We start from the raw sequence: 18,011 nt of genomic DNA on the forward strand, positions 1-18,011 counted from the left end.
TTCTTTATTTTATGATTGCCCGGGTAGTGGCGAGTGAAATTGGCTGCGATCCACAGGTTGTGTATCGATTTACTTTTAATAGGCTGCCGGGTTAAAAGGGTGTGGTTCCCGTCCTAAAATTAGATCTTTCCAACCAACGGCGACAAACAAGGGTGAATGTGGGTTCTCCCTCGAGTCTCTTTGATGTCGTACTTGGCGGCTAAGGGATGAAAAGCCTCGAAAATCTGATGAGTAACAATTGTATTCCCAAAAAGAGGCTTGATCCGGCCGCTTAGACAGCCGAATCTTGTATAACATTGTAAGGTTTATTTATTCAGCATCATCATCATACCGAGAGTGCGCTTAAAGGCATCAGACATGACTTTTACGATTACTTACCGCCATCTAGTGGTAGGTAGTCGCGTACACACTAGTGAACTAAACTGTCCACCAGTGTGCAGGTTTTCTCACGATGTTTTCCTTCGCCGGAAGCAAGTGGTGGTCTATGAAAACTAGTATAATATGAATCAGATTGGTATACAAACTCATATGGCACGAGTAAGTTACGAACCTGAGACCTTTCGATCCACAGGCGGTCGTTTTAACCATTACACCACCATCGCTTCCTTCTTCTTTATTAAGCAAGAAAAAATTTATAATAATATTTAAAAAAAGGTAAGCCCTTTAGGCGTGATAGGGATCAACGCTGTTTAAACAAGTTTCTTTCGGCATTTCTTATCAGCACTGGTCGTATTTCGAGTTAGACAACTCTCCTAACATACCATAATAACCCTAAAGAAAATAAATATAAAAAATCTTTGACATATAGCAACTTAAGGTAACAATCGGAAATGAGGGCCAATTTGTAACCCGTAGTTATTCCGTCCCAAGGGCCATTGAAAGTCGATTTTCTTTGATGACTGTTCACAACACAACTGAAATGTGACCTCTAAAAGGGTTGGCATTATGAATGACTATTCTGTGAGCCTAGCTTAGTAACCTTTATGGTAATTTCAAGTTCTAATATATTCAATACCTACCCGTGTACTCAATTTCATCAAAATCCGTCCAGTAGATTTTGCGTGAAAGAATATGAAACATCCGAAAACTCGTAAAATGATGATAGCCAAAAAACAAATATAGGAATAGTACCAATTTCTTATAGAAAATTCTTAAAAATAACCAAAAAATGTATTGTCTTTCACGCAAAATCTACCGATTGTTATGAAATTTTGTTACACGGGAATAACACATAGGGTACTTTTTACCCTGAAACTCCCACGGGAGCGAAGCCGCGGGGCGCAGATAGTTTTCTATATTTAGCTTTACGATGGCAGCTTTGATGTGAAGGTCTAATTTCCATATTGTTGGGAGAAACTAGATTTGTTCAGATAAGGAACACGCTATATCAGCATGACATACTTTGCATGTATGTATGACCTACACTATAATAGATTTTTAGGGTGCCGTACCTCAAAAGGTAAAAACGGAACCCTTATAGGATCACTTCGTTGTTAGTCTGTCTGTCCGTCTATCCCTTTTTCTCAGAAACGCGTAAAGGTATCAAGTTGAAATTTATACCAGATACCCAGGTCTACGGTCTCTTTCAGTTGGGAAAAAAATCAAACAGATACGTTAACGCAATCAAAAAATATCACCGTTCATGTCGCATATTTTGCGATATTTGAGATTTAACAAATGAACCAAAACCTACAGGGTACTTCCCGATGACCTAAAATAATGAAATTTGGGATAAAGTAAGGGCATACTATGCTGATATAGGAAAAAATCCAAAAATTGGTCATTTATACTTACATCACAGAAAAAGAAGTTATATTTGTAATTAGTTTCGTACAAAATGATTGCATACTCCCGCTTTTCACCATTGCCACTAGATTGCACTGTGCCATTTTAGATCGCGCTATGGAGATAATCTTCAAAATTTTATACGGAACCCTCGGTCAGCGAGTCTAACTTGCACTTAACCGGTTTTTTTACTTTGCACGACTAGCTGCGTCCCGGGTCATGTATTATCTGAATAATAAAAAGTCATGCCACTAAGGAATATTTCAGCTTGTTATTGGTGAGAGAATTATGAAAATCGGTTCAGTAGTTTTGAAGTTTACCCCACACAAACACAACACAAACTCACGCTTGTTTTGTATAAAATATTAGCGGCCAGCCCAGCTTCGCTTGTGTATAACCATACAAATTTATTTTTTTGACATATTTTAAAAAATCCCAGCTTTCAATATTCATTTCGCTACAACTTTTGAACGGCTGAACCGATTTTGATCACAAATATCTAAGAACCACCGCATAAAAATTAGCTAGCGGTTGATGAGCTACGGTGCTACAGAGAGACACACTTAGCGGTCAAACTTATAGCACCCCTCTTTTTGCGTCGGAGCTTTAAAAAGTACCATTACACCACCACCGCTTTAAACATTTAAAATGGCACTTCGCGTAATGTATACAAAAAACCTGCTTTTCTATCCATTACGCGAAATGTTTGTAAAGTAAACTACTTACTAGAAAGAAAAGAAAGAATATACGTCTTTTCGCCAAGAATAATGGGGAAAATACGGAAATACATAAGCAAGATTAAGTAAGATGGATGCCAGGGCCGCTTTGGTAGGTACTTTATTTTGACACACTCAGTGGCGTATATATAGTCAGGTAAGACGGGATAATGCCCCAGGGCTCTTAAGCTCACGGCGACCCCTGTGCGACATTAGGAAAATTTAATAATTTATGGCATCGCCTTGAACAATGAACAAAAAAATATCACATCTGCAGTAAAAGAACAAGGGTAGGAAGGCCAACATCATTGGGCAATGGGCTTGAAATGTCGCTTTATTTGGTAACAAGGTACCTTGAGACCCTAACATACTTTTTTTTTGTTTACCCAGGGGAATGCTTGTTACGCACTGAGTGTGGGACTCCTGGGCCACTAGTCGGCCCAGGAGTCCCACACTCAGTGCGTAACAAGTACCTACCTACTAAACCCCTGGGGCGTTTTCTCACGCTGCCGTTATGGGTGACGTCACGGGGTCGCTAGGCATTTCACCGCGACGCCCCCCCGGCCGGCCTTTTGGGCCCCGACCTGGGCGGGCAGCAAGCACAAGTGCTAACCACCCGCCCCTTACGCCACGCGAGCGTGGCGCGGACCATCAAGCCCACTCCGCACATCAGTCAGACACGCAGTCAGCTGACGGGGGGAGCGGGTGGCTGCCTCTGTACGGGTGCAAGAGGTGATAGGCAGGTAACACCCACACATTGCGCCCGATACAGAGGCAGCCACCCTTCGGCCGCAGAGGACTGGGGATCGTCGAGAGACATACCGACTCTCCTCTTCCCCTACGGCCCCACCGCACCGTGTTCAGCGCCACGGCCGCGCTAAGGTCGCGGAGGACAAACCCCCGCGACCCCACCTCTGGTCCCCTCTAGTTTCCACATCCAAAGGCTGGTGGCGGGTCACCAGCCAATGGCAGTACTACCGAGGGGACCGTCCACCAGGCCCAGAGCACCCACCAAAGTCTCTGGGCCTTGGGTTCCTCTTGGTTCACCGGGGTGGCTGGTTGTGTCAGACCAGCCCCTCCGGTTACTAAGCCCCACCATCGCGACAAGATGGGAACCCGTCGGGGGGAGACCCTAAGATACCCTAAGATTAGCTAATACTAGATGTTGCCCGGGCGTCGCTCCCGTAGGAATTTTGAGATAAAATATAGCCTATAGCAATTTTGGATAATGTACTTTTGAAATGGTGAAATAATTTTTGAAATCGGTTCGGCACTTTCGGAGATTACCCGCCTCGAACATACAAACTCACAAACGCTTACCTTTTTATCTATAAAAAAACTATAGATTAATAAAAATAGCAATAAAAATATTTACTTTAGAGTAATAAAATACAAAATCAACTTAATACACTAGAATAAGTAAATGATGTGCATGTGTGTATCTTTTTATATCTCGGATGATCTGCGGTCACCGAGCGACTGACCTGAAAAGCCTACATTTATATTAGATATATGCAAAGCGAAAGTTTAAAATTAGTAAAATAAATTTTTATAAGCCAAAAAATATATCATTCATATATTTTGGCTTACAATAAATCATATACATCCAATCATCCAGGCATCTCGTGTGGCTTTTAGTATGACACATCTATTTTTAACTAAATTTACTTCTTTTAGGGTCTATTTTAATGTACTTACATTTTAGGGGCCCAATATTTTTTTACCCCGGGGTCTCGGTTATTTAGTTACGCCATTGGACACTACCTGTGTAACATTTTGGAGCTCCAATTCAAATTGTTTAACGTATATTTATTGTATTTTGGTTCAATAAATATTTATAAACTGTTAGTAGAGCCCCGTGGGTTAGCTCTCGTGGGAATTTAGATATAAGACGTATCATAATATCATACCAGAATTGGTTTCACACGTTTTATGCGACACGATGTTTTATACACGAAATTATGCGTGTTTCGATCGAATTTCGTGTGTGAAATTCAAAACGAAAGTCGAACTTTCCCGTCCAAAAATATTCTATATCTAGTGGTCTGACAGCGGCAGAGAAACAGAAATAATGTTTCTCACGTTCTTTCTTATTTCTCTCCTGCGCAGATCAAACAAGTCTCATAGGCGACTAATCACAAATATAAGCCCGCCTTACAGCTAAACATCGCCTGCGCATCTCTTGGCTCTGTCTACCCCGTACCGTAGTAGGTACTGTATCCTAATCCTAACTATTATTATAAATGCGAAAGTGAGTTTGTTTGTTCAGGCTCTATCTCCTCAACCATGTAGTTTGAAGTATGTAGGACATAGGGTACCTTTCATCCCGTTAAAATAAATATTCCCGTAGGAAAATCTCGCGGGCGAAGCCGCTGGCAAAAGCTAGTCGGTAAATATTGGTAGGATAATTAGTTAAATTTTGACATTATGCCTATCGTTTCACAGTTTTCTTTCCTAAAAATGTTCAAATTCAAATCATTTATTCAGAAATTAGACCTTCACAGGCACTTTTTCTCGTCAATTTTTATATTTATAGTTATTTCTCACAAGCTACAAACTACTGGCATTTCGGAACGACCACTGCTGAGAAGAAATGCCGAAAGAAACTCATTTGAACAGTGTTGGTCCCTATCATGCCAGATAGGCTTACCATTATTGTTTCTTACAATGTTTTTTTTTCTATATATATATATGAAACACAATTAACTTACATGAAAATATATGAGAAACGAGATGACCAGTTCCCTCTGGCAGCACCCGTTCACGAGTTGACGCATGGGACAGCCATCGCGTAGCTCAACCATAATAGAGGGAACCTCACGACCCGGCCCACGACGCCACTACCAGATTGACCATTTGAGTGAGCAGGACACACTCGATTCATAATTACAATTCTTATTCGTCGAAATATAAGTATAATTCAGACACTTAAAGATCACAAATCACGTACATGTTTTACAAATAAAATTTAAATGTCACAATATATGAATTATTATAACAAAAATAAAAATTATGAATAAAATAATAAAAAACAGTAAAATAAAAATTAGGAGATCATGTGTGGAGTGGCAAAGTTGTCGGGAGGATCCATGCGTTTTTATCAAATATCAAATAGGCGATAATTGTGTAATACGTTTTATCCATTAAATTTTTCTTAACATAAATTTTAAAATTTTTCATTGGCAGATTAATAGCCTCTGCAGGGAGTTTATTGAATAATTTTACACTTTGACCCACGAAAGACCGCCGAACCTTTTTAAGCCTGAATCTGTTCATACAAAGTTTGTGCTTATTTCTAGTGTTTACACTATTTACTTCGTTTAATTTTTTATATAAATGTAAATTTGATTTGTCAAAAATAAGCACATCAAAGATATACTGAGATACAACAGTGAGGATGTAATTGATTTGAAGAGTTCTTGAAGAGAATCTCGAGGTTTTAATCTTGAAGAGAATGTCACGGCCATATTGCAGAAAACGGTGAAGTTTTCTCAAAAAATTGCGCTATCTAGCGCCGTCTCTCATTTTCATCATTTGTAAGTGAAAAATAAAAATTGCAACTACTTTATGTTGTACCTAAATAGGTAGGTATTTCTTTGCATCTAAATTTTCCCACAGTTACCGTCCCAGTCGCAGTCTCTAGAAAGTATCACTAGATGGCGCTGTGTGAAATTAAAACGCGCTATGGTTTCTTTTTGACGATTATCTTAATGAAAAATACAAACTCGCGTTTTTACCGACCGACTTTATTCGGTCGAAAATCTAATTAAACCCTATAGAATTTAAATATCTCTGTAGATTTTTGGAGACTTTACGTGGTTTTTAAACGTAAGGTCTTAACTTTAACCTGCGCGGAGGAAGTATGAAAGTTGCTCTAGTAGTAAGATAGTTTAGAGACTAAAGTCAAATTTAACTTGTTTCAGATTTATGCCATGCCGCGACTAAGATCCAGGCGTCGTTTAGGGGCCACCAGGCGCGCAAGCAAACCCAGGCGGAGAAGGATAAAGAACAACAGGACAAGGTACCTATGTTTTTTCTATATCTTACCAAACATTTTATTTAATAAGTAATATTATATCAGTGTGGATGTATCTGCCAATCTTTATAGTCGTATTACTCATGGCTGAGGGCCGTGGTCATTACGTGGAATGAAACACACACAACAACTTTCTTAGCATTAGTAATGGAGTGGTTTGCCATTGCCTTCTCCATTTCACACACAAGTTAACAATAATCAACCAGTGTGCAGGTTTCCTCACGATGTTTTCCTTCATCGGAAGCCAGTGGTGGTCGATGAAAACTACTATACATGAGTCAGATTGATATTCAAACTCATATGGCACGACGATTCGAACCTGGGATCTTTCAATCCACAGTCGAGCGTCATAACCATTACACCACCACCGCTTTTAATAAATTATCTGCTATAACATATACATATAAAAAAGATAACAAGTATGTATAATATATATAAATATATTATACATACTTGTTATTTAATATTCATTAATCTCAGAAGTCTCTCTTGTCCGTGTTGAAAAAAAAACAATCTCGATAAATCTACTAAAATAATACTACTTAGATCAAAATCGGTTTAGCCATTTGACTATGTTTTGAATATGTATTCACAGACACTTTAAACTTCCCCTTCTATCGTCGGAGATTAAAAATATCGCCTATGAAGGTCTAATTTCCGACGAAATACAATAACTTTGTCTTTCAAATCACCTTCATTTTGTGAGCATCTAGGCACTTTAATAATGAAGCTTATAATTTGAAGTTATGCCTAATTAATTTCAAAGTAATGATTTTTAAGAGACATCACGAAATGGAGGTAACAGGAGATTTGAGAGCTGCCAGCTTTTTTGCTCAGCGTGTAAGTCTCGCAATACCGAGATGAAACGCTGCTAGTGTCTTGGGCACGTTACCTCCCTGTGACGCGTTGGAAGATTATTTTTATTTATAGTTTTTTTTTTGTATTTAATTTTACCTCACATAATGTTGTCTATATATTTCCAGGAAGATGTAGAGAAGATTGACTTGACGGATCCAGATCTGAACAAAGCTGCCACCAAGATACAGGCCTCCTTCCGCGGCCACAAAGTACGCAAGGACGTCCCCAACTAAGGTGACCATGATTTGGTGATTCGCCAGGACACTTGACTTCATATGTAAGGGGGATATGTCAAAATATTGTTGAATTTGTGAGCTATAAGTTGTTACATGTATTGATACAAGTATGATGGTGATTATTGATGTTCTAAATTCGTGGAAAACTTTATTGAGTAGCCTGGATCTATCAGAAACAGCGCATGTAATCAGATTATCTATATTATTTAGTAAAGTGTCAGGGTTTAAGTACCAAAGAAGGATGAACTGAATGAGGAAAGATAAACTCATGTAGAAAATAAATTATTAAAATATTTAAAGTCACATAGGTATTTAACAATACTACTAATGTTAGAAATTAACTCTTTACTCTCTTTATATATAAAATTTACTGCCCAGGTTTTACTATTGAAAATGGCGAATTTTGTACCCTTGGTACGACAAATGCTTGAAATGTGTTCTCCATAAATCTACTAACAAATCATATTGAAATATAATTAACATAATATAAGATCCTTTTACGTGAACAGTGTGTGTTCGACTAATGTTATTCGTCGTTAGAGACATGACCATTACGATTAAAATAACTAGTGAAAATGTTCACCTCATAAATATGAAGTCAGGTAGGATCTTGCGTTTAATAGTTACATAAAGAGTAATCTTGAAAGGTATGTCAATTCTTTACAAATAATTCGTCAATTTACACCCTATGCTTACTTTCATCTGAGCATTGGATTGACATGTCTCATGAATACCAAAGAGTAGAAAATATTGAGTGAATTGAACTTATTATAATAATATATATTATGGATTTCTGTCCCGTTTTTCTAATACTATTTTGGTCACCGTACTTCATGTTAACCTCAATATTGATTCTTTATGCATTGTTTTGACATTCCATTTTATTCTTCTTTAAATGTTGATGGAAATTATGTATTTTTTAAAATTAAAAATTGTGTAGTTTAAGATATTGTAGAATTATTGCCAACCATACTGCTTCTTATTCTGCATACAAACATTTCAAATATTAATTGCATATTGAAACGCCATCGATTTAACTGTTACAATTTTGATATTTTACAATAAGTTGATTTTATTTATTTTCCATAATAATTTAATGTTTGAACACACATTTTCTGGAGTTTCCTGTACATTTCTGGTAATTTTAGGATTTATATTAAATAAAATATTTAATATTCGCCTATATTAAGTGTGATTTGTTTTATCCTTTTACTTCAATATAACAACAAAAGCTTATCAATCCATGACTATTGCTGTGGCTACTTAGTGGTCAAAACTAATGTAATTTGTCTGCTATTTCGACTCGATAACAAGAAGAAGAATATAACGAACTGCTAATGTTCAGCTTCTCGTGGTAAAGACGATACGAGGCTATCCACAGGCACACGTCAAAAAAAAATTAAAAAATGAAATATTCTCTTGAATGAAAAGTACATACCATGGATTTACTAAGTACTACCGAAGTACTTATTGAATTGTACTTACTAATTCCATGGTACATACCTATTTTATTGTGAAAATGACATTTTAAGCATATGACATTATGCGAAAGTGAATTCCTGCGTCAATCTATAGGGAATTAGGGATGAGCATAAATCATTCTTGATCCCCTTAAATAGTTTATTTGGAGTTGAAACAAGAATTTTGTCAATAAATATCAAAAGTTCGTTGTCATTCGCTTTTGAAGAATTTTAATAATTCAGCGTTGCCGGAGGAATAACAAAGCAATTTTAATAATTAAAACTGTGGAAGTGGGCCAGTGGCGTAGCTATGAAAACAAAAATCTGGGAGCCCCACTACTAAGCTTCTCAAGATTTTGTTATCCATACTAATATTATAAAGAGTAATGTAATGGATTAATTTAAAAAAATACTGTAGCCTGATTTTGATGAAATTTGGCACAGATATAGGCGAAACCTTCAGGAGTGACGTAGGCTACGTTTTATTATGATTTTTATTACAAACCGCTAGTATAATAAATAATTTTGGTTCAATTTTGATCCAAGAATCTGTCAAACTTATTTACTCGATACCGAAAAAAATAGTGGAACGATCGACGTTCAATTGTAATCCAGTTGATAAGTTTTTAGCGCGATATATATTGTAGCATAATCTCTAGTGATATTATTTTGTTTTCAAAGCAATTGATAAAAATGTGATTGTGGCGCTAGTGAGCAGGGTGCGCGCTCTTGGTACTACTATATAGGTACTAATACTACTACTGCTACTATTATATATAGGTACTATTGTGATTACTGATAGAGATTGGATTTTTTCTCGATTCCGTTAAACCGTAAAACTACTAGAAGTAGATAGTGGTACCACTACAAGTCGTATAACTATAACTTGATGTGCAATTCTAAGTGTGCGAGGAAAATATGAATTATGAGGTTGCTAATCAGGATCCAAGGGGCCCTAAGGTTGGCGGCCCTGGTACACGGCAGCGTTTATTCCCCCGATAGCTACGCCACAGAAGTGCCACGGAACTGTGTCAATTAGTTTCGGATTTCCCGTTCTCGACAGCTCAAAATAGATTCACACTTTCAAAATGTTTTAATTGTATATTTTTTGGGGTTATATTTGTATTCACAGAATTTTTCGAAGATCTCTTTGTATTTTGCAAATATAAAATGTTGTATGGTGCTTCATCGCACGTCAATGTCAAAGCTATGTAAAAACAACGTAGCACAACGGAGCGGCAACGCACCGCGTCGCCGCAACGGGGCACGACGGAGCAACAGAATCGGGCCCTTTCTGAACAGTGTACTGCCAAAGGTTATAACAATAAATTTGGTAACGTTTCTATAATATATGTGTCACTCACTTCAGGCCATGCAATAAATTACATTTATCGACAGAAACATCAACTACTTAAAGCCTAACGAAGCGATTTAGCGATGGTGGTCCAGTGGTTAAGACGCGTCTGCCTGTATAACTAAAGGTCTCAGGTTCGAATCCTACCCGTGCCTAATGAGTTTATTTACCACCACTTACTTCCAGTAAAAGAAAACATCGTGAGGAAGCCTGCACTCTAGTCGATAATTTATCAGCTAGTGTGTGAAATGGAGAAGGCAATGTGAAACCACTCAATATTGCTCAAGAATTTGTGTGTGTTACATCCACTCCACGTAAAGGTGATTATAAGACAAAAAAAACGCTAAAACCGGATAAGATAATTTTTTAGACGAAAAAGAAATAAAATGCGGAATATTATGTACATTTATTATATATTTAACTATTAATTGAAAAAGCTAACTATATACAAAGTTGTAATTGGATTTTGTAGGTAAATAATCACATATTTCCTACCTTCACACTGAGCATTCACACCACTATTATTTTTATTGAAGTGAAAACTTCTTTAGCGGCGTTGTGCACTTTTTGTGATGGGTAAAAAAAGTTTAAACTCGCGTCAGGACACGTGACCTGATAGAAAATTCGTAAGACTTCAAAAATGCCCAAAGTTAATATCCAAGTTTTCACTTCAGCCGGCATTCCCGGAGTGCAACACGTTTTGTTAGCTATCTACATGCAGTAGTGTGTCCGGTCAATAGAGAAAAACAGATGGATGAAGTATGTATTCCTAATTTCTTTTGACACATTTAATTGTTTATTAACTGCAACTCTTCCTTGACCTCCACCCTAACCACCCCATACTTCATAATTACTGTCTTCTATTAGCCCTTAAAATTTTGTCTAAAGACAAGGAAAAATATATTTTTGATATCTTGAAACTGGCGCGTATTGGTCTCCATAGCTTTGTGGCTTGTAACATGTGGGATATGACGTGTAAGGCAAATAATATCTTGTAGGATTTTGTGTAGAAATAAAATCCTGATATACTGGTGGATCGAACTGGCTGGTCGTATACTCAATTGGATTAAACCCAGCATTACTATAACAATCACAAATATCTCTTTGAGGTAATATTGTATTTTGTTGGATATCTTTAACACCATTAGATTTTATATGTATTTCAGTATTTTCCCATTTTCTCCATACTCTGTCTGTAGGACTATCGTTTTTGAAAAAATCATTTGCATTAGGACTTTTGATTTTATTTAAATCTATTTCTTCTTTTAATATTTCAGATAAATTATTATTAAGATCAGTTATGTCTTCATTAAAAGTATCTTTGAAAGATGGTTTGTTGTATTTTTCTCGCAATTCTTCAAAATTTGAATTTTTGATAAATATTTTGTCATTTGCATCTGAAAACCACAAATTATTTATTAGTAAATCTAAAACGATCCACGTTTTAAATTGCATGCTCAATATTTATTAAATTCAGAAGTTATTCTTTAAAATACTTTAACATATGCATATATCTTTGGGGTATATATTGGCAAGTAGATAAATATAACATTGGGCAACTTCCAACCCAAAAATTTAATTATATGATAATGATTATCGTTAGAATTATCAGGCAATTTGATATACCTACCATTGGTAAGTTTCTCCATTACTTTCGGATCTACGTTTAATTCTAGCTTAGTCGTAATTGGAACATCGTCTTTATGCATAAAGTTTGGGTTTTGAATATTTCTATAACCACTTTTACGTACAGAACCCTTCGTAGGCTTAACCTTATCATTGTTATTAATTGATACTTCACTATTTTTCAAATTACTCTTCTTATCTTCTAATTTCATATGAACACTTGGAGAAACATTTTCTTTTTGATTCGGTTTTATTTTGTCTATTGTAAGTTCATCTGTAATCTTACTTGTCATATTTTCTTTGACTGACATTTCTTCTACAATATCCTTTAAATTATTTGACGCAATAAATCTATGCGTATCAAAGTTTTCAGATGCATTCTGGGTATTGTTTTTTAGATTCTTCTCAACTATATCTTCTAGTTTGGGAGAAACTTCATTTATATTAGATTTAGTTTCATTGCGTTCATTATTTTGAGGAATCAAACTGACAGAGTTAAGTTTGTCTGCGTTGTCTTTTCCTGATAATATATTGAAATCGTCAATGGCTTCATCTTCAAAATGCTTTTCTTCGCTTTTAGATTCTGAATCAACTTTTGTATCATTATTTTTATTTTGAATTATATCTTTTTTTGGAACCTCATTGCTATGAACTGTTGCGCCTATAGGCGCTTTGTTAATGGCAGTTCTTTGTGTTTTAGCAGAATTGTGGGGATTTACTAGGACTTTCTTAGTAATGAGCGGTTGTGGTGAGATGTGAAGAGGCGGCGTTATCACTGGCTGTCTACGAGCTGCTATTATTTTATTAGCATCAACTGCTAATTGATTACGACTATTTCCTATAGCATTATTGTGTATACTTTTTACATTGTCATTCTGAAAATAAACTAGGTTTTACAAAAATATTTTTACAAATATTAAAAACATTTCTCAGATCTTAATTCCATATTATAAAAAAGTCACCCTGTCGCGTCTGTAAGCGATAAACTCAAAAAATACAGGACGGATTTTCGTAGGGTTTTCATCAATAGATCTATACCTGAGGAAGGTGTATAAATTATTATGATTTCACCGGAGCGAAGACGGGACGGCTCGCCTCATTAAATAAAGAATCATAATAATAAAATAAAATACTTACGATTAATTGACAACTTGGTGAAACAAAACATAATAAAATAATATGGATATGTTTCTTAACAAACTTGAGAAACTCCATTTTTTTCAATACTTTTAATTAAGCCACATAGTCGCAGGCTCGCTATCGCTCTATTAATAAATTTCATTACGACGGTCCACCAATACTTAATCGATTTTCAACACATGTTCATTGTTTTAATAAAATGTTTTAATGTTTTCAAAATATATGGCTTTGATTAAAGGTCATGCTTTAATTTTATTGCACGCATATGCATGATAGTACAAATAATAATTTACGTATATAAGCTGGTGATTATTATTTCGTAATTTTTTTACTGTTATGACGTAAGTATAGGCGTAAGCGTTGTCAGTTAAAGCGCTTAGTTTAACAATTTTTTTATAATATAATTTTTGCCATCATCATCTTCATCAGTCATTTAAACTGCTGGGGCACTGGTCTTCCTTACGGATGGATAAGGAGGTGGCCATGACCCACCACGAGGGCCCAATGCGGATTGACGGGTTTTAACGACTGCAAGGCACGCAAAGCCGTGTAACGCAATTGTGTAACTGGGACCAACGGCTTTGCATGCCTTTCGAAGCACGGAGGAGCTCAAGATAATTTTGGTCACCCAACCAATGACCGACCATTATGAGAGTGTCTTAACCGCCACTATCACACGGCTGAGCGCGCTAACCACTGCGCAATTGAGCTCCAGTGATATGAGCATAATTATTACCACACGCTTTTATTGTCGCTGAAGAGATCTTGTTGCATTCAACGCGTGAGGAATAAATTATGAACGAACAAAACTTGCACCGGTGTTACCGAATGTATGCGATAGATTTAAAGTTAGTATTTAATGTTTGTTACTCAGTTGCAACAATTGGACTGAGTTTTGGGCTTTTCGCATCCAGTCGTACAGTGGCCCACACTTCGCTTACCCAGGCGTGGTCTCCACTCGAGAACACACATTATGAGTATACACATATGAAGCATATTTTCCGAAATTTCTACAGAAGTGGAGCCCTGCACCGCAGTTTGTACGAAAACGAAAAGGAAAAACTCAGAATTATGTTATATATATGAAGAATAACGTTAATAAATAATGAACATAGAATATAAAATATTTACTTTTGGAACGAGACTGACCCGAATTATGTCCACCTCAAAGTTATTATATGTTATCTACTTATGTATGTATACTATTATATAAAGAGGTAAAGGTTCGTGACTTTGTATAATTGAGTAATCTCCGGGTAATCTCCGTTAGAAAGGTACATTATCCAAGATTGCTATAGGCTATATTTTATCTTAAAATTCCCACGGGAGCGAAGCCCAGGGCAATACCTTATATTATTATAAGAAAGTACGCCGAAATTTCTTTTTTTCTACTTCTGACTCGCAAAGACTCTTCCATCCACGTAATAAATCTGCATTATATTTTGAAGATTGGGCTATGATTTTACAAACTCTTTGGGAATAAAAATGCCTATCACTGTTAAGGCTATCTGTCCCTTCGTCGCCTCGTACGACATCCACAGAAAGATATGGACTGGTCCTATTCTAAGGCACACAACACGGTAAGTACCTACCTATACATTTTGTTCCGTTTTCACCTTTTGACCCACAGTACATCTAAAATAAGTAAACAAACTCAGTATTTATTCATTTACTGATAGAAGAGCTAACCTGATATATACAAGTTGATAATATTGTATAGGTGTTCTATTAACGGGAAGAACTCTATAACAGCGGATATGAGTAGTATTACTAGTGACGTCACTCTGCTAACACTTCTGATGAGATCCAAGGTGTCTGTCAGGGGAAAGGACTTCCTGCCGGACTTTACTTCGTATATTGCATCCTTGGGAGGCGTCACCTGCAAAAAAAAATAAAAAATAAATTAAATAAAACTTTTAAAATGTCGTTGTCTCACTCGACTAGATGCCGTTGCTCTTTAAAGTGAGGCTAACAAATTGTGTTTCCAAATTCGGCGCACCATTTTGTGCTTACATGTGCCGATGGATACTTTTTGCGAAACGGCCATTTTGCGACAATAATGAGACCTTTTGCATGGGAGAACATGAGTCTCACTATACATTCGCCGTTTTAAAATTCAATGGAATTAGTGAGACTCACCCCGTGAGCCAATTTCTTTGACAGCGACTCGCATTCAGGCAGCTTCAAGTACGCACACTTCATTATTAAGTTGACCCATGTATAAATCTAGGATTAAATATTATAAACAGTCAATCCGCTGAACAGTCTAACACGACCCTTATTTATTAATTGACGTCTTTGAAGAAAAGGCTGAAGTTTGTTGCGCCGCTTCTTCACCTGCGCTTTGGAAGTCGGCGGTAGACTTGGTTATAACATTTAAGTAAATTTTTGACGTTAATAAGTGATGTATAACACATGGAATGTGTATTATTACACATACATACATTACACATATATTACACACCCTGCTAATTCCATGGTATACCGTCAAAGTTGAACAAATAATTTCGAATTTGAATTTGTCAATGTCAAGGACGTAAACAATTTTTATAATATAGATATAATATAGTGTAACGATTTTAAGTTAATTTTGATAATTATAGATTATTGCATCTAGATAATTTCACAAAGATTTAACATGAATCTTCATAAACGAAATGTTTAATGCCAGTTGCACATTATCGGCGAAATACAGACGCCGACGTCCATTGCGTACCTTGTATGTGAGCTTCTTACCGCAAGGAAAAACCAGCAATGTACGTCGGAACAGCCATAGTTGGCACTGTTCACCGATAATGTGGAGCATAAGGTAGCTGCCGAACATACTTTCTTTGTGAACAAATTGATTGCATGTGACGTCACAATGCAAGTGTCAAGTGCTATAAAATATTTTACAGCTTGAATTTACCTTAAAAACTGTACCGGGTTCAATTTTCGACGGTACATATCCATTTTTTGGACAGGGCTGCAAACATTTATTTCATCTCGAGAATAATATTTTTTAAGTTCAACAGTGTAACTTTTACTATAAACTTCTCGCTGCTGAAGCTTGTCGTCATCATGTGGAATGAAACACACATAGCTACTTTTTGACAATGTCATATAGTTACTTAGTCATAAAATACAATGTCAAACGTTGTCTTCGTCTTATTCTATTATAAACTAGAGTGCAAATTTCTTTGATTATATGAAAATAATCTAAAAATAATACAATTATATCTTTGTTATGACCCGTTAGTGATCAAAACACTCAACCATTTGCAGGTCCTAGGTTCGATACCCAGTGATAATTATTTATATATATTTTTTTTCGACTAACCTTTTCAGCTATCTCCGAAGCCTCAGGTTTGACGTCTGCGTGTATAGGCTGCGCATGATTCGTGACTATATTGAGCGTGCCACCCACATCTCTTTTGCTTCTAGAATGTTCTACAAATGGCTGAAATAATATTTTTTTTTCTTATATAGCTTTCATTATTGTCAGAGAAATCTTATTGCGTTCAATGTGTGACAAAAAAAAATATCCGCGCAGTAAACCGTTGAGGAGTTCCCACGTCTGGAGCTGTTCTTGGGTGCACCATCTGGTCATGCTTATCGTAATAACGCACTGCCATCCAAACTAAAGGTGTGTACAAAATTTCAGCGCAATCAGTTGAATTCGAATCGTTTCAAAATTGAGTTGCAAGATTCCACCCGAGACATATTGTTACATTGCATTAAATAGGTAAAAGCGTGTAAAAACACTCATTATTAAGGCATAGCTGTAAATATAATTAAAAAATAAAACAAATTTAAAAATCGAAAAGCATTTGCGAATAACAGCCAGTTGTTGACACTAACGATGAATCGTTAGTGTCAATTACTGGCAGTTATTCGGCTCAGTTGTTAAGAGATATAGATCAGTATTGAAATAAAAAACTGATTTAAAAATCGTAATGCATTTGCGAATATACAGCGAGTTATTAACACTAATGATGAAAATGATTTGTCTGAAAAAAAGGTCCAGGTTTAAAAAAAGAGATCTTTTTTTAAACCTGGACCTTTTTTTAAACCATGTTTAAAACTTCCTGAAGCGAGTACCTACATAAGTGACGAAGTAACTAAGTACTAACCGCCATTTATTTGTAAACCCCGTGCTTAAATATATCATATCATGTGGTGTGTTACACTTCAATCGAAGTCGAAGACATTGCTATTTACGAAACATAATTATTACTGCGTAAGCAAGCCCTACCTTTATCTTTCACTGTCATCTTTACGGTGCCGAAAATTTTGAAGATTCGATTGTGATTGCCTATCAGCTGTCAAGACTATGTCTCTCTTAGCCGCCTCGCACGACATCCACAGAAGGGTATGGAGTGGTCCTATACTAGGGCGGAACCACGCCACAGTGAGTACCTACCTCTCTCTCTACTCATTGATTTTGGCTAGTTAGCCATGTCCGCCTATTTATATGGCAATACTCTGACAACTAAGGGCGCCGAAGACCGTGCGACGCTGAGGAAAAAGAGTAGGCAAGCGGACACTGGGCTCTGACGCTCTACGGCTAAGGAAGTACCTATCCAGGAAAACGCTCAGGTGACAGAGCGATTAGACATGTAATATAAATTGTTATAAATAGAGCGATATTCGGATGTAAGTACACTGAGTGAAAACTCACTTTTTGAATCAGATCTCCATCTGTTATGGACAAAGCAGCCAGCAATATGTACCTCCACATTTTCAACGCATTTTCTTATAAAATATATAAGTATATTAAAACATAAATTTTATACGCGCCATAAAAATAAATGTGTTTTG

The 18,011-nt window shown here is 36.4% G+C and overlaps 3 protein-coding genes across 4 annotated transcripts in view; 1 reads left to right on the forward strand and 2 right to left on the reverse strand.

The window, feature by feature from the left end:
* igl (igloo) overlaps positions 1-8,814 on the forward strand; it is a 100,449-nt gene extending 91,635 nt beyond the window's left edge. Inside the window, exons 4-5 of the mRNA XM_053764910.1 lie at positions 6,425-6,522; positions 7,521-8,814. Of these exons, the coding sequence (XP_053620885.1) occupies positions 6,425-6,522; positions 7,521-7,628 (206 nt within the window). The 3' untranslated portion in view covers positions 7,629-8,814. The remainder of the gene's footprint in view (positions 1-6,424; positions 6,523-7,520) is intronic.
* A 2,022-nt stretch (positions 8,815-10,836) lies between these two features.
* On the reverse strand, positions 10,837-13,368 carry LOC128681251 (uncharacterized). The gene is made up of 3 exons (XM_053765024.2): positions 13,209-13,368; positions 12,076-12,946; positions 10,837-11,842 (listed from the first exon to the last, which is right to left on the reverse strand). Exons 1-3 carry the CDS (start codon positions 13,284-13,286, stop codon positions 11,328-11,330), a joined length of 1,464 nt encoding a protein of 487 aa, XP_053620999.1. The 5' UTR covers positions 13,287-13,368; the 3' UTR covers positions 10,837-11,327.
* A 1,497-nt stretch (positions 13,369-14,865) lies between these two features.
* Positions 14,866-18,008, reverse strand: LOC128681247 (uncharacterized). Of its 2 annotated transcripts, XM_053765017.1 has the most exons (4): positions 17,872-18,008; positions 16,531-16,650; positions 15,351-15,437; positions 14,866-15,090 (listed from the first exon to the last, which is right to left on the reverse strand). In XM_053765017.1, exons 1-4 carry the CDS (start codon positions 17,929-17,931, stop codon positions 14,896-14,898), a joined length of 462 nt encoding a protein of 153 aa, XP_053620992.1. In that variant the 5' UTR covers positions 17,932-18,008; the 3' UTR covers positions 14,866-14,895. The 2 variants fall into 2 exon arrangements, with proteins under 2 accessions (XP_053620992.1, XP_053620993.1); XM_053765018.1 differs by lacking the exon at positions 15,351-15,437.
* Between the last annotated feature and the right edge of the window lie 3 nt (positions 18,009-18,011).

Source organism: Plodia interpunctella, chromosome 26 (assembly GCF_027563975.2).
Source record: "Plodia interpunctella isolate USDA-ARS_2022_Savannah chromosome 26, ilPloInte3.2, whole genome shotgun sequence".
Taxonomy (NCBI): domain Eukaryota; kingdom Metazoa; phylum Arthropoda; class Insecta; order Lepidoptera; family Pyralidae; genus Plodia; species Plodia interpunctella.

Coding starts and splice junctions, on each gene's coding strand:
- LOC128681251 (XM_053765024.2), bottom strand. CDS start 13,286: ATGGAGTTTCTCAAGTTTGTTAAGAAACATATCCATATTATTTTATTA. Junction 12,947..13,208: donor CACCAAGTTGTCAATTAATC/GTAAGTATTTTA, acceptor GTTTATTTTCAG/AATGACAATGTAAAAAGTAT. Junction 11,843..12,075: donor AATGGAGAAACTTACCAATG/GTAGGTATATCA, acceptor TGTGGTTTTCAG/ATGCAAATGACAAAATATTT.
- LOC128681247 (XM_053765017.1), bottom strand. CDS start 17,931: ATGTGGAGGTACATATTGCTGGCTGCTTTGTCCATAACAGATGGAGAT. Junction 16,651..17,871: donor ATGGAGATCTGATTCAAAAA/GTGAGTTTTCAC, acceptor ATATTATTTCAG/CCATTTGTAGAACATTCTAG. Junction 15,438..16,530: donor CTTCGGAGATAGCTGAAAAG/GTTAGTCGAAAA, acceptor ATTTAATCCTAG/ATTTATACATGGGTCAACTT.